Source organism: Phalaenopsis equestris, unplaced genomic scaffold, assembly GCF_001263595.1.
Source record: "Phalaenopsis equestris unplaced genomic scaffold, ASM126359v1 Scaffold000002, whole genome shotgun sequence".
Classification (NCBI taxonomy): Eukaryota; Viridiplantae; Streptophyta; class Magnoliopsida; order Asparagales; family Orchidaceae; genus Phalaenopsis; species Phalaenopsis equestris.
The window spans coordinates 29,537,083-29,554,339 of record NW_018164444.1 but is presented as its reverse complement, the minus strand read 5'-3'; the positions used below and the strand labels follow the sequence as shown (position 1 = coordinate 29,554,339).

General features: G+C 35.9%; 1 protein-coding gene across 1 annotated transcript; it reads right to left on the bottom strand.

The window, feature by feature from the left end:
* Positions 1–294: 294 nt before the first annotated feature.
* Positions 295–16,640, bottom strand: LOC110038791 (transcription elongation factor SPT6-like). Its single transcript, XM_020743729.1, has 18 exons — positions 16,253–16,640; positions 15,886–16,019; positions 15,707–15,805; positions 15,467–15,587; positions 15,271–15,355; positions 15,016–15,169; positions 14,797–14,932; positions 14,414–14,666; positions 14,131–14,319; positions 13,938–14,045; positions 13,448–13,834; positions 13,155–13,265; positions 12,197–12,982; positions 10,263–10,401; positions 9,004–10,174; positions 8,648–8,858; positions 2,521–3,001; positions 295–560 (listed from the first exon to the last, which is right to left on the bottom strand). Exons 2-18 carry the CDS (start codon positions 15,917–15,919, stop codon positions 295–297), a joined length of 4,731 nt encoding a protein of 1,576 aa, XP_020599388.1. The 5' UTR covers positions 15,920–16,019; positions 16,253–16,640.
* Between the last annotated feature and the right edge of the window lie 617 nt (positions 16,641–17,257).

Here is a 17,257-nt window from a genome sequence, read left to right as displayed (position 1 = left end):
ACTGCCGCAAACAATACTGATAAAATTAGCAGCTATCACCTGAAATGAGGATTGCTTCCAAAGTAAGTTCCCAAGTATGTTTTGGTTTCCCCGGTGAACACCCATGAATGCACTCCTTAGTCCCAACCACCAGCTGACCTACTTCCACCTCCGGCTCCAGACCACCCACCTCCACCACCTTGAGGCGGAATCAGTTTATTCGAACCACCCCAATCTGAGTTCTGAGCACCCCCCCAACCACCACCATCGCCGGAAGCACTCCCACCCCAGCTGCTGCCGGTACCCCCACCAAAACTAGCATTTCCGCTCTCTGCCTGGTGAATCTTGAATTTTGGCTCCAGGAAAGCTGCTTAAGCCATCATCATCATTAGAATTCGAACGCCAATTGGAATTTCCATGATCGGAATTGGAACCCCATTTAGAATTGCCATGATCGGAGCCCCGGCCTCCACTTCCAAAATTGTTGTTTCCTCTTCCACGACCCCGGCCTCTGCCCGGCCGTGGGAGTCCACTAGGATGGCCATCTCGGTTGCCACGTCCCCTGAAACCAGATCTCCCTCCTTTTCGAAAAGGAGTGGAAACATAAAATGTAAGAACCACCTTCATTAATTTAAAGGCAAAGAAGCAGAAAGTTCCAAAACAAAATGATAATTAAAATAGCTGCAGAAGAGCTTCAAAGATCAATTTTCTTCATTTTCTACCCAGCTATCTGAACTATATCAGCCAAAATTAAGTTGTTTACATGGAGGGAAAAAAATACTATTCCGCGCAATAACAACAAAAGACTTGTTATGTAGTATGAAGTCCTCTTGTTATTTAGATGTTTGATAAATGCATCTTCTACTAGTTCATGACAGAATCTATAGGCCCATCAGCTTTGAGCACAATTAAGTTTCATCAATCCATAACCAAAGAAATCTGACGAGATAGTTCAGTCACTGAATCAAATATCCAAAAAGCTACTTATTACAGCAAACGCATACAAAACAAAGCTACCAAGGACAACATTTTTTCTTTGTTATATATTAAAGGTGTCAAAATCTGACCCAACATGCCAACTTAAAAAATCTGGGTTCATGTTGACTTGAATTTAATAGAAATCGACACGATATGTCAAATGTATTATGGGAGTCGGGTTTGTTCAGTCAAGTTCAATGTGAGTCGGGTTTGTTCAGTCAAGTTTAAGTTAGATATTTTGATCCATTTAATATTTGAGTTCAAAAGACCTCTTGAACCTGATTTGACGCACCTAATATTTTTCATTCGCTCACCTGATTTGACGCACCTAGAATTTTTCTCTCGCTCACATGATTCCTGCCCTAGCCCCTACCTCTCCATAGGCCCCTCCCCCCTTTCAGGTCCACCACCTCTTTTGAGGTATTTCTTAATGGTATGGATGCAAGTTAGTAAAACAATGAAAGACAAAATATGAATTGCATAAAAATGTATGGGTGCTGATTTTGCCAACGGGCAGTGCCAGGAGAAAAAAGATGCAACTTTCAAAAGCAAATGGGGAGCTTTTGAAACACGGAGGACAAATCTTTCCTAAATAGACATCTACAATTTAAAAATAATTTTCTCCAGTACCCACGCCTTCTTAATAACACTGGAGTTATAAATTAAATTCTCATCACGTTAAAAATGCTATCACAATTTTTTTGTTCTTTGGCAGATATATCTTATCGTTCTACTTTACCAGATTACTGATGAAGGCTTGAAGCCCACATGGTCTAGATAAGAGTGATTACCATAACATACCTCATACTTTATCTTCTTTTATATTTCTCCATCGTCTATTATTCAACTATTCTACATCCATCTATTTGGCAGATATATCTTATTATTTTACTTCACCTAATTACTCACTCAATCATTATATTTGATGCATAATCATATGAAAGCTTCCAATATTAAGCCACCGTGTAAGCAAATAAAAACTCTGACTCACTATAAAAGTAATAAATGGCTTTGCTCTTTATGCTTTAAGCGGTGAGGCACATGAGATTTTCAATGTTCTGAACTTTGATTAGTCTCTCTCAATCTACTCATCGAAACAAGTCGAGAAAAAGAAGATACAGAGAACATTTTTATGCAAGCTCATTTCATAGCCAAGGCATGCAACTTTAAAGATACAAAGACAATTAAGCACACGAGCAGAGAAATGAAAGAGACGTCAATAGTTCAACTTGAGTTGAGAGAAGTTGCAGTAGAACTGATTAACAACACCTGTGACTTATCAAAACTTAACTCATAAAAAAAATCAAAATCTAAGTCAGAAGCCACATCTAAGTAAATTGCTTGGATTAGAAAAGAGACAATTACAAGAAAATTTTAAATAACATGCAATAACATATTGCATAATCCAGTTGATAACTAAAATTCAATTTCTGGGTGTAGACTTGAATAAAATAAATCAACAAAATCTGCAAAAATCTTTGCAAAAAATGATATTCTTATATTGACCACTGCAGATAAGTGTCACATAAAACACAATAAATCATAGCCTGATAATTTACTTACCTCTTGAACCTGGAGTAGATGGACTGTCCCTGTCTGGGGTTTGACTACTCCAGCCATCATTGCTGCCTGTGGAACCAAACATACCATCGCTAGAGTAACCCCAACCTGGGCTTTTCATTGGAACCTTCGCAGCAACAGTCTGTATTGACGGTCCAGATTCAGGTGGCGGCTTATCAATATTTTTCTGAAAAAATGCCACTAACCTATCAAGATCCTCAAAATCCCTCTTCCTAAACCTGAAACCTTTGGGATACAACCCAACATACTCATGGTGTGGGTTTGAGCTTCTAATATAGGACAAGACAAAAGTCCCAGGATGCTCGTGGGATATGCCAAAACTATAAACTATTCTCATTGGATTTTCCATCTTTTCTTTCCTTAATTGATCATCAACTTCTGATTTTGTTCCCCGCCGGAATTTTCGGTAACTAAGCACATTTTTCAAATTAGTTACTAGAGGATCAATATATCTATCCATAACCTGCAGAGAGAACCATACAATGAAATGCATAAAAACTCTCAAAACAAATAAGTTTCATCCAATTAACAAAGAAAAAGTAGTTCAAAATTAAAACGATCAACATTCTAAAGAAACATAAACAAGCAGTAAAGTGGAGCCCACCTTCCACATTTTTAATAACAAATAAACCTACGGAAATTATGCATCTAAAACCCAAGACCTAAGCAATTGTATCCGAATATAACAGGCATACCTTAAGGAATTATTTTTTCTCTGAGTACCAAATTTTGCCTATAGAAAGATATAAATTCGAAGTTTGAAAGGATGCATATCACAAAGATACAAATTCGCCTCAGGAAGCACTCAAGAAGTTTTTTTTCCTTCTTCCTTTTTTTTAACAAATTTGAAGTTTAATAAAGTATAAAGATGCGTGCATGTATCCTTATGCAAGGCATAATCCCCACCATCTTCATTCTATAGGCAAATTAAAAATGGAATGCAGACTTTTATGTTAAGATCTAGGGTATAGGTCGCTGGTTAACAGCAAATGGCAATGAAGGAACACTCGTTGCAGCTGCCTATGGATCAATCGAGGTTGATCCAGGGTTGGTATCATAGAAAAATCGGTTCGTATTTTAGGTAATGCTTCTTCTTCTCTTTTAACAGATTTGTTTTATATCTTGTCGTCATATCCACATTTTTGCAGGTTTTATTTAATTTCAATCTCCCCTTAACTGATTCTATGTTTAGAAGAATTATTTCTTTTATCAGGATTCTAGAAGTCAGACTTCTGCTGGAAAAATGGCAAAGAAACATGCAAGCCTGATTTATCGCCATCAACACACATCTTATAGATTCATGGAATTGTTGAATTTCGCTCCAAAATGTTACATAGGTTATAAAATAGATCCTCCTCCAATGTCACTATGTAAGACGGCATTATTAACAATGAATTGTTGTATTTTCCAAGTCATCTATGATTTTAGTGATGAAAGAATGCAATCAAAATTCATTTTAGCAATCAGAGCAAAGGTTTCAAAATAATTATCACATACATTTCTTTATAGCCTGTAGCATCTAACCAGTATTCATAGCATTCTAATAAACCACTAGACTTCTACATTACAGTAAGACTCATCTGTATCCAATCGATTTTTCCCTTCAATAACTTTACCGATTTCCATTAAAATGTACCACACACACACGCAAAGACGCACACACACACACACACACACACACACAAAGACGCACACACACACACACAGAATATATATATATATATATATATATATAGTGAACTCCAATTTCTTCCTTCATCTCATTATCCAATTCTCATTATTAATATCTTAGAGATTCTCTTTGGGATAGAAAAAATAATAAGCAAATTAATAAAGAAGAGCTGATGATTATAAGAAAAATTTTTATAATATCAAAACAAGTGTAGAGGATAATAGTGGAGGTTCATGTATTTTTATTACTAAAACCTTTTTCAGTCTCAGGCTCAGTAATTCTCTCAGCATACATAGTAATAACGATTGACTCAGTCTATTAAACTTGCATAAACTGAGGGATTAAAGCATTGTGCTCGAGTAAACGGCAGTGGTTGAGTATAAAGTGGTCTGGTTTGGGTAGAAGTTGTTGATTATAAGACAAAATTGCCTACCAGGACAAGCAGGAAAGGCAACCCAAGAGCAAAAAAAACCTTTTAACATTTCTGAACGATAAATCTTCCTGATGCCAAGTAATAAAGAGGAACTGTTCTTCATTAAAGTGAAATTAGATGACAAACTTTTCTTGTGGGCTGGTAGCATTTATACTCAATTTATATCGCAAAATAGCTAATGAAAACACATTTAATTACTCCCAGGTCAAGTTATAAATATATATTGGTATCAATACTTTAAAATATTTTGATTACAAGATTATTAACAATGTTGAAGAGAGGAAAGAATGTTATCAAGATTTGTGTAGGACTTTTGAACTTAAAACCCTTGCAGATAAGTAATTTATGACGTGAGCAGATATTTAATAGCTTTGCGTGAATGTTATTTTAGAACGTTCCTTCAAAGAAGAAAAACATTTGTGATAGTAAGTAGGTGGTCGTTCTTTCGTTCGATCACTTTTTTGTTTTTTAAGTAGATACACAGAACTCATGCATTATTCATTTTTAAAAGTATTTAAGTGAGAAAATTGTTAAAATGATCTTTTGCATATTTAGATCTGACATTTTATTTCAACTCTAAATTAAATTTTTTTCACATAAGTGAGAAAAACAGTGCTCACGTCACTTTTTCTTTAATAGAAAAATTGATGACAAACAAGTACAATCATTGATAAAAATACAAAATCACCGGGTATCAAAGATGTTAAGCGCAGATAAAGGTTCCCATGTTATTATAAATGAATGAAAAAAGAGTAAGGGTTCATAGGTCACTTATCAGAAGGTGGGCGTTTTATTGTTTTGTTAGCTCACAAACATCACAATGAAGTTTTTTAATATTGATAACCTTAAATAATGAAGGAGGCATCTGTTAGAGAACAATAAATGACGAGCGAATAACACCCAAACTGTTGATGGAACGATGGCATACCTTATGTTATCACATTTAGAGTTTGAAAGAACAGATCATATTGAAAGTTGAGTGAAGTTTTTTTTATTATTAAATTTCTCAAGATGGCAGAGACCATCCCTTTCTTAAGTATATCCAATCCTCTTCCTCATGCCATGCTCCTAAAAGACATGATATAAAATATAAAACATAATAATACACTTAGAAACTTTAATTATCTTTTAGATGAATAACAAGTTGGAAAATAATACATGGAGGAAATTTTGAAGTGCGAGGGATTTATCTATAAGAAAACCTCCTTGATTGGAAATAATTGTTAAAGGAGTCATCGGTAATACTTATTTTATTATTACTACAAGGTTAAGGAGGATGAAATAAATTTGTGAGAAGAATTGTTCATATGGCTCATAGCTCTTGAATAAATGAACCAAGATCTAGAAATAGACATATCTGAGTCTTTAGAAGTATGAATACATAAGATAATAGCTGAAATACTATAGTACAAGTACTTGTTATAAATGGGCTTTTCTTCAGTGATCATAATAATATTTCAGATTTTTATTTCTTTGTGGAACTCAATGAATGATTCTTTGGTACTGTCTTCTCCTACATGTGTTATATCATGAATATCTTCATGTTTTGTTAATCCTTCTATTGCCCAATTATGTTTTGTAGTTTGCCATGAAATTTCCAACATTTCTTATTTTTGTGTCAACTATTTTTGCAACATGTGCACCATAGACTCTCTCTATTGATCATCTTTGCTGCAATTGGTTGGCATGTAGCCCTTAATACAAGTGGACTTTGAGTTCGAGTTCTTGATGCCGATAACCTTCGACATTAAGGCTGAGCGCTCCATGGGCTTGTTAATGATCATGACCCTCCTCCCTTCATTAGAAAGCACTTCGTTTAGTCATGTTAAACACTCATTCCAATTATTTAGACTTTTTATAGCATTAAACTCACCATTTAATCAAGCAAAAATATCATATATTAGATATTTTTCAATATACATTTTAAGAAGATTTATATCTTCGTTGAATTCCATTTGAATGTGTTGATAATGGTAAATCTCTTGCCGCAAACTTTCAAATAGAATAAAGTGCTTTGCAATGGATTGTCCATCTCTTTGCATTTCCTAAAGCTCTACTACAGTGACAAATGTTGCAAAATTGTAGAGTTTTATTCCGACATGTGTATAGAATTTATACAATTCTTAAAAGCTTTTATTAGGGAATATCTAAATTTTTTGAGAAAAATTGAAATAAAATTAACTATAGAATAATTACAATAGTTCGATAACCCGTAAGATTTCTTTGTACTGCTGTAGAGCCACATGGCAGCAGAGACCTCACAGATTTGTGAGGTAATATCATTAGAGGGAAGAAACTTGAGCCCAGGTTAGAGCCCATAGGGTTTAGTCTAATGGTAATTTCTCAATGATAACACTACATTTGGAAATAACAATACTTATTAAGTTGATATATAATTATAAATTTCAAAAGAGAAATGTATTTAATGCACATGCATTTTAATTAGTCATTTAAGATTTAGTCAAAAGAACTTTAGCCATTCTCAATTTGATTTCAATCCAAATTGCTGATACAAATTGTTGATAGAAATCATGAACATTAATAATAAGACGATTAGAATTTAAGTTCTTCAAGTGCTTTTTTTCTCCATACCTGACTTCTACTATCATCACTATCAATATCTTAATCCTTACTGTCTCCATTGTTTAAATAGGAATGAGAGATGTAGAAATAAATAGTGTCGATATTTTAGTTGGGAGTTTTAGCAGGCGGCAAGCTTGGGGTTTTGAGAGCTTGGTGGAGAAAGTTTATTGGAATTTGAAGAACGTATAACGTAAGAAATATTGAATTGGAAAATGAATATAGGTAGTCCAAGTTCAATGCTAGAGAACACTAGAGATAAATGAAGAATGCCAAGTTTTGGGGCTTTTAACAAAATATGTCCACAAAATTAAGCTGCCTTTAATATCATTTAAAAGACTAAAAAAAATTGCAATTAACAATCAACAATGTAACGTAACTTCTATTAAATGTTAAACTGTCTTTAACTGACTAATCAACAAATTAGATGCTACATCTACAATCAGCTTGCAATAATATAACAAATGTTTGCAGCGCATCTATTATATCTTCTATCCATTACAACTTGCATTAAATCCATTTCTACCAAAGTTCAGTTGAAACCAGCTCCGCAGAGGCATTAAACCAATAGCGGGGATCTATTTTCATGAATGTTTAGTTTAAATAATTTTTTTTTTTCCAACAGATCAACAGCACCCATTAAATGACTTCGTTTTGCAGTCAATCATCATGTCTATCATCAATAAGTACTCTCTGTTGGTAAAACCACAAAATTTCAACTTCAAACCAAACCAACAGAGAAATGAAAAATGCAATGCAAATATCAATGGAAAGGGAACGTATGCAATATATTAAGCAGTTCAAAAAGTACATAGGTTAACGTAAGAGTGAGGGTATAGTTCCAAGTGACTGCCCAAAATCTCATCAGCAAGCCCTATATTTCCCATCTGTACATAAGTCAGAAAATTAAACGGTAAATTAAAATAAAATAAATGATGGAACTTGGCGGATGTCCAATATAAATAGTGTATGGTCAATAAAAATGTTCTAACCTCCCCAACGAAACTTACTTTCTCCTATATTCATAAATAAGAACGAACAATTCACCATATAGCAATACCGCAACAATAAATGAGAAAAAGTTCGAGATGCAAAGGTCTCAACCATCATAGCTGCTAGTTAGGTGACTAAAAGATTCAAGCCCAATAAATAACATACAAATCTCATATGCAAAAACACAGTCCACTATTCAAGTTGTTGAACAGAAGTTTGTTAAAAAGAGTAAATTTATGATGATTTTGGGTATTCCAATGGAAACTGACGTATAAAGGTATCAAACATTAGCTTATACTGGTTTACAAATAATTATTACTAAACTCCATGATGCACATCAAACAAAGCTGCAAAGACTCGTCATTCTTTTAACTCTAGTACAATAGACAATAGTAAAAAACAGGAGTGGTAAGAAACACAAGTAGACTAACCTCATCAAGATCCTCAAAAGTATCTTTGTCAATAGTCAATGTTTTCCCAATGCGAAGCAAACTCGTAATATCTTTATGATCTTTCCCACTTTCCACTATGTCTTTATGAGCATAAACACCATTTGAAATTTTCAGTGTCAAAGTCAAATACGATGGACCTTTTGAGCTTGGTCGAATTATGCTCTCTCCAGCATCTTTGTTAGCAAGGAACTGTCCCAAAAGGAATATAGAAAGAAAATCATGCCTCGGTACATGAAAAAAACAAAGGAGGAGTACCAAAACATAATAATCGTATAAAAGAAAACAGTAAACTACAAAAAAAAAAAAAAAAAAAAAAAAAACAAAACCCCCTTCCGCCTATTGCCTCATCAGCAGTAACATTTTGAAATCGAGGATGGCTGATCATTCTTGGCTTGAATCGCTTCTTTGCAAGTTCCTTTTCCTTGCGAGCCTTCTCCTGCTCATTATGTAAAGTAACATCATCTTCAAGATAGAATGGATCTTGGTTGAGAGGAATATACTGCCTTTTCTTCAGTTCACTTTCTTTACAAGTTAGATAAACTGCACACCGACTTTTATTAACACTCTTGATTTTGCATGTTAGTATATCACCTGCTTTCACCTTTTCAGGGTCATAGCCTTCATCTGAGAACTCTTCTGCAAAGATAAAACCTTTGAGACCAGAATCAAAAAAGCAAACAATACGATTGTCCTGGACAAAACGAACATTCACTTCAACAATTCTTCCATCGGAAAGTGAATCGTCAGTTTCGCCAGATAGCATACTAAATTCCTCATCTGCATTAGGTTCACTAAATGGGCGCCTCCAGTCTTTAAATCCATGAAGCAGTTCATTCTTTATATCTTCCAGAGTTTCCTTCTTATCAGTGCCAAACCGCTCAGCAATGCTCTTTGCATATTCTTCAATTACAAGGACTTTAAGCATATCTGATTTTTCCCTGACATGTTCAATTGCCATTTCAAGAGCATCGTCATCCATGTCATTAATGTCATCTGGAGCATCCTCCGAATAGACATCCTTGGCCATAGTCTTTGCCAAATCATACGACTCTGGATGAATTCTTGTATCATCCAGCAAATCAATAATATGACTAGTAGCAGCCGCTGCCCCACTGCGGCGAACTCTTAGAAAACCGACAGCATTAATAAAAACCTTTTTCCTGATGATCTTTCCCATTGGAATTTCTTTCCGATTGAAAATAGATCCAGCCCTTACAAATGCTCTCTGTAAAGAAGAAGCTTTTCGTGGTCCAAGACCTGCAACAAACTGCAAGGGAGAAAAAAGCCATTCATGGCTTGAAGCTAAATTAACATCAACGCCTACTTGATTGGTTGCATCAACCATTATTTGCTCAACCATGTCATACTTCTCATCAGGGGCAAGGAAATCATCCAAAGGGCAAAGCTTCCAAGACAATATTTCTTTACCAGGTCCACAAAGTGTTGCAACCATTGCCAGTGGATTTTGTAGGTAACGTCCAAGCGCAACAGCACGTTTTACAATGCCTGCATAAAGGAAAAGTTCTGTAGCACTAAAAAGAAAAACTCAAGATAATTAAATTTAAATAAATAAGCATTCTGAAAAAGACATTACCTGGTTGTCCTGTAAGTTGATCCGAAGAAACTCGTGCATTCTCAAACAGTCGTGGCAAGGATTCATCACCCCATACTATATTAATGTTCATATCTTGGCTGACATCTCTAGGATGATCTTCAACTATTTTGAAAATAACCTGAAACATTTTGTAGAGAATAATTGCTTATTGTTGCTGAAAATCTACATCATTAGTGAATTAACTATGGCACTAGTACGGGCATACTTAAATATATCAAAAAGCAAGAACAACAAGAAAAATACAATCATGGAGAATATCCTTAATAATTAAAATACATTAAAATAATAAATATTATAGAATTATAAAAAAATTTTAAATACATTTGATTAAATTTATATGGTGACATCTTTAAATATAAAACTTCGATAACCCTATCATCCCACATCAGCTCATAATGTGACAGGAAGAAGCAACACGAGATCGTATGGTGCAGGATGAGCTGAGAGATATAGGCTGTGGGTTGTTTAATAACAACTTTTCAAATTTGATGATTCAAACCAATTAACACTAAAACAAGATAGTCTATGAGAAATTAATAATGGACTACGGGTTGGTTACTTGCCAGGCATTGTCAAAACCTAAGGTGATGAGATCATGATGAGAGATAGGATATTCGAAAGATGAGATGGTCGTGGAGAAAGAGAAGAGGATCATCATGGAAGACAGGATCGCCATAGGAAATAGGTTTGAAGTGGGTGATGAGAGATATGATTGCCGTGGGAGATAAAATTGTTGTAGGAAACAAAAATGGAGACAAGGGTTAAACTCTCAAGAATGATGATAAGCGCCTTGGGATGCTATAAAAGAAAGGCATAGGAAAGCACAAATGTGGGGACAAAGTGCAAAACCAAATCTGGAAGAGAGGGCCAAAGACAACTGGATTGGATAAGATCCTAAAAAAGGTACAATGAAGACAACCCAAGTAAAATGATTGTACCAGCTCCAAGCAGCAACTGCAAACAAGCGCCTAAGATGAAGATTAAGTGTCAAAAACAAATCGACAACACACTAAAGGGCTAGCATGGTCCTAAGGGTTTGAGATCAGCATTAGAAAGATAGCATATCTGACATCGAAGACTAGACCAAAAGAATATGGAAACGATTACAATCAAGAAACGCATATTCTTTTGGGCTAGCACAAAATTCAGAAACACTAGCACAATGCAAGAGCCGAGTGCTAACAAAAGTGGGATAGAAACGCATCATCAAAAACATACTAAATCATGAAACAGGAAATTGAGCAGTCTTTAGAGAATAAATAGAACTTTATTCATGAGCTGCAGCCTGGTGCTCAACAGAGACAATTTAGATGATTAAAAAGAGTAACAAAACTTTTCTTTAGTAGGGTTGCGCGAAAGATTTAAGAATTAAGAAATACTGCCTCAAAATAATAAAAAATTCTTATACTAAAATAACAAATGCAAAAGTTGTGCTACTAGTCAAAGTGCAATGAAATGGAAGCAGCAAAAAAAATAAACTTTGCAAAAATTTAGATAGGTATTAATTATCTGTGCTTCACAGAGGAGTGTCCTCTAACATAATTCATATGCGTAGAAAATAAAAGAAAAAAAGGTACCAGCCCTCCCAGAGCAAAGCAAAGTCTCAGTGAGCTAAAATAAATAAGCAAAATAACCATAGCCTAGTAAATTAGAACAACACATCAACAACTAAAGGAAAAAAGGATATTTCATGCATAAAACTAACAGCTGCAACAAGTAGATAAGTTCCACCTAAACAAAGAAGAAAACAAGTAGAAATACCATAAATTTAACAGATAGAACATATAATGCAGGCAGCCAAGAGCACAAGCGTTCGGTATAGGAAGTATAGCAAAAAGATCACAATAAAGAGGGAAATCTTTAAGCCACACAATTGCCAAAGTTACTTCAACGTCAGAAAAAGTTGACTATACCTCGTAAATATCATCCTTAAGTTGTTTGCATGACAGATTGGCAGCTCCTAAGCAAACAACATGAGGTTGGTGTTCAGTCATGAATCTTAAAAGTCTTTCTTGATCAGCTTTCTTGCGCTGCTGCTCAGCAACACCCTGAGATTTTATGCAAATTGAGCCAGCATAAATAATATCAACAACTTCTCCAGCAGAATCCAACATCACAAACGTATTGGCAGGCTTTCCGGGTCCCCAACAGCAGGCCATAACTCTTAATTCTGGTTCATCTTCATTCTCAATGTCAACAGAATTTCCCTTCCGTTGATAAGGGGCCACAGAAACCTTGCTCCACAACTGCTTTCCATACTCCATGAGAAGCCAATTCTTAGCTCTGGCCATCAAAAGTGACCGTGCTTCCTTTTCCATAGAAGGAAGTATAAAATTATAAAAAGAGTCTTCCAATATCAGTTTGCGTTGCTCATTCCAAAGTTGAGCTGGTTTACTAACACATTCACTCAAATAGCAATCACTTGCATTAGCAAGTAATTTGTTTTGCTCGAATTCAGGCAATTTTATGGTGACCTGAAGAAGTTTCTCTTGCTCTGCTTTTTGAATAAGTAGCCATTGCGCATCAATAAACTTAGACAGAGGCTTATTCTTCAGTGACTTAACGCCAGAAAGTTGATGATAGGCATCAATCGTAGAGTTTCCATCGGGAGTAGGGCTTGTAGAGACAACAGCATTTTCCATAAAAGTACTACGTACATGCTTCCTAACAACTGGCTCACAACTCATCTCTACCGCTGCCTGCAACAATAAAAATATCGTACAGCAAAAATGAGATAGGAAAAAATAAACCTCACATCCCTGATCAGTTTGTAAAGATTACACAAGTTCTGAGGGGAAGTCAGAATTCCTGATCATATATGTACGTAAGCCAGTGTAGGAAAAGAAAAAGTTTCAATATAAGATTAAATACCATATGTCTGGCACCTTTGAGCACATCTTGTGCCGCCTCAAACATTGCACAAGTAAAATTTCTAGCTATTTCCTCAGGAACTACTTTTCCATCTTGCAACTCTTCCAACCTCTGCATACATGATGCAGATTAACATATCATTCTTTGTTATGTATTTGGAAAAAAAAAAAAAAAAACCAGCTACTTTTCCATCTTGCAACTCTTCCAACCTCTGCATACATGATGCAGATTAACATATCATTCTTTGTTATGTATTTGGAAAAAAAAAAAAAAAACCAGTATAGCATACAAACCACTTTTTCCAATGAAAAATGCAATCCAAATTGTTCGGAACTCAAACCAAATTTGTTAGCAACCTCCCACAAACCAGCCTTGTAGCATATGCTGTACAAGGATTTTCTCTTCGGCCTTTTAAACTGTCCTTCTTCTACATCAACTTCACCGGGAGGAAAATGCAGGTTGAATTTTGCATCAACATCATCAACCTCTCTTTCAGAGTTTGCCTCCTTAAGAGCTTCAGAGATAGAGCTAAAGATTTGTCTATTTAACGCAAGTCTGGTTTCATCATCAATCCTACGAGCTTCCTCCTCAAAGCGTTTGGAGTAGTACATTTCAAGAGCACTCTTGCGCTTTTGAAGAAGTAACCACTTCCTGTCCAAACTATGCACTGCCCAAAGAACCTTCAATACATGACAGAATCTACTAAGAACATTATTCAACATCTAGCAACAACCAATAAAGAGAAATGTTAGTAATCTTATTAAATTGATGTAACTTGCCTACCTTATGCCATTTCATTGGAGTATTCCCGTCGTCATTTTGAAGCGCGTCCTCAGAATCTTTCAAGAGACTACGGCAAAATTCCTTCCGATACATAGCAATGAATGGAATCTGGATGGGATCATAAAGATTAACAGCAAAATTATGCCTGGAAGACAAATTAAGAAAATTCCAGCCAACAGAACCTAAAACTTACATCTAATTTTTGAACATGCACCATTGTCAAAACACGTCCGATATCTTCCTTATCAATGTCCTTCACTAGCTGATCATGAACAAATAGAGGTGAAACAAAAGAGTTATTGAGCATGTTGTATATCCAGGCACTCTCCTCTTCAATACTCTTGTCATCGATTGGTGGAGGCCCAGTAAAGTCCTCCATTAGCTGCATTGAAGAAAAATCCCAACACAATACTTAATAAACCAAAATTGGTAACAAAAATGTAATCGTATATGAGCAATGGGGTTTATTGGATTACTTGAATCCTTTCGGGTATATCAGTTTCTCTTATAGCATCATCTTTTGGCGTCATGTATTTCTCTGAGAGAATGAAAGGCTCAAACTCATCCTCCAGTCTCTTTTCCACCCATTCACTAGAACCACCTGCCATCCCTTGCTTACGAAGCATCAATAGCTCATCAACATCGCCAAATATCTCTTGGGCTTCCTGTAAAGCAGATGATGAAACACCAGGGGCCTGTTTGGATTTCTTTTTCTTCACCTTGGGTCGCCTATATTGAAACACATTGCCTTATAGTTAGTGACAGAAAACCAAATTGCATAAATAAGCATAGTCAATCAAATGCAAAAGAAATCAAAATTATATAAAAAATAATCTTATTGACGAATTGATTTAGATACCTCACAATGGTGCCATTCTCATCAACATCTTCCTCATCGACAATAAAATCAGCCATCTCATCCTCATCACCAATCAAATCCACATCTTCTTCTTCTGGTTGCTCTTCTTCTTCAGCAATATCTTCAAGAGGTGCCCCTGAGATTATGATATAAAGCTTGTAAACGTCATACTAAACTAGCATTATGCGAGGTGGATTGAACGAAGTTTAAAACACACACCCTCATCATCACCAAATAAACTTCGCTTGAGTTTCTCCTCAGCAGTTCTGCCACCGCGATCGGCCCTCTCAGATTCTTCATCGGCAGCGAACCCAGAATGCTCCTCCATCTCTGAACCACGCCCAGCCTTTTTCAAGCGCTTGAATTTGCTACCCTAATCATGACGTGCAATCAATTCAGTGCATACCCAGATTAACCCTAGCAGATAGTAAAAGCAGCAGAAACTAGCAATAATTAGGAGATCAAGTGTTATACAGGTTTAGGCCGATGCACAGTGATGTTATTATCCTCAAGCAACTCATAGTCGTCCTCATCAAGAACATAATTCCTTTCAGACTCTCTGCGGTAAAAATAATAAACATAAATAGTAGACAGGCCAAAGAAAATGAAACACGTATAAAATCAAACAGATTCTTCAACAAAATATGGAATAGAAGGACAAGTATCATACCTTCTCTTCTTCTTCTTCTTTCTGTGCCGCTCCTCATCACTGTCTTCGTCGTTCTCCTCTCCCTCTTCGTCCACATCATCCACAATAAACCCATCCTTCTCGTACTCATCCTGTCCGTCCTCTGCTACCAATAGTCGAGCACAAACAAAATGCCTGTTTAGAAGCCCCTCCCACAAACAAACCAAAAAAACTGACCATAAATCTATTATACATGCGGATAACAGGAGAAGAAAGAATTGCCTTCATCATCATCCTCGTCGTCTTCCTCATCCCTCTCCTCAAGATCACCTTTGCCCGAGCCTCGAAATTGATCCTCCGCGCCAACCTCTTCTATCTCATCTAAATTAAACAAGTGAAAGAAACCCTTAATTTTTCCATAAAGTCGCTGAATGGAAAGGAGAAAGCGGGTACCAACTTACCTTCGTCATCAGAAACAACCGCTCTCCCGCCCATTCTGTGGTAAATTCGGTGACAGCAATCGAGCTGAAGAGTGAGCCCTAGGCCCAACCCACTTCTACCGGTATGAGAAAAGTTGATTCTCTAGCAAATCTCACTGCGATCAAAGAAGCCAGTTAGGGGTCTGTTTGGTAGCAGAATTGTAGCACAAATTAACCTAAATCCGGCCAAACAGCAAAAGTGACTAGTTTTAAATCGCAGAGAATCTTAAATCCCTTTTCCTCCTTCTTTTCCTAAACCCCGGATTTAGTGAATATGAGTGGTGGGTGGATTTACTTTAGAGAACTGCAGCGTGCGAAGGGGCGAGAAAGACCAGGAAAGAATACATACCAGTCGCTCATCGCCTGCAAGCGACCGTCGGAACTTTTCGCCTGAGGTTTTGGGTTGAAGCGAAAGGTGAGGAGGACGAGGGTTTCGGATGCCCTAGTCGACAGGCAAAGTTCGCGGTTCCCGCAGGTATCGCGGAAAAGGGGCAGACGGGGACTGGCCTCGTTCGTTCTTTGTTAAGAGCTCGTGTTAGGGCTGTGGACTTCGCGTTCAATTCATTCGAAGACAAATAGGAGTAGAGGATAGAGAAGGAACACAAACGAGAAACCTAAGCTCTAGCAGCTGCAAAGCTTTGGCGATTTTGAGAGGAGAAGGCCAAGACTCGAAGACGAAGAGACGGCCGAACCCAAAGTTTTCGCGATTTTGAGAGGAGGGGAAGGGGAGGCCGGTTGGGTTTGGCCCGGTTGGGTTAGGGCTTATATTAATTATTTAATTTATATTATATAAATATATAATATCTTGATAACTAATTCTAACATATTATTATTAATCTTTTTTATATATAAATAGTAAATACATAAAAAGGATTGAGATGTTATGTATGTAAATGACCCACATGAATTTTATCTTTGTTAAAAAGCATTTCTTTTGTGATAATTCCAATATTTTTCCTCATTAAGGGAGCTCAGGTTCGGCTTGTTAAAAATTATTATTATTTGTGTGACTCTTATATATATCAAGCTAAGAAAATTTGTCGTCTTCAGCTCATTTTTTTTAACGAGTTTACCATAAACTGTTTCAGAAGAATGAATAATTTTGATAATTCAAATCACACAGCTCTAATATTGTAAGAAAAATTTTATTATTAATACTAAAATATTCATTTAAATAGAATTTAATATATATTTATTTTATTTTTTAATTAATAAATTTAATTGATTATAAATTTTTGTAATAAATTTAATTATTTTGAGTCAAATGAGCACAATAAAAAAAATATTTATATTGAGGTCGTTTATAAATTAACACCTTGGAATAAAATTCAGCGGACTTCAGCCCAACCAAAAT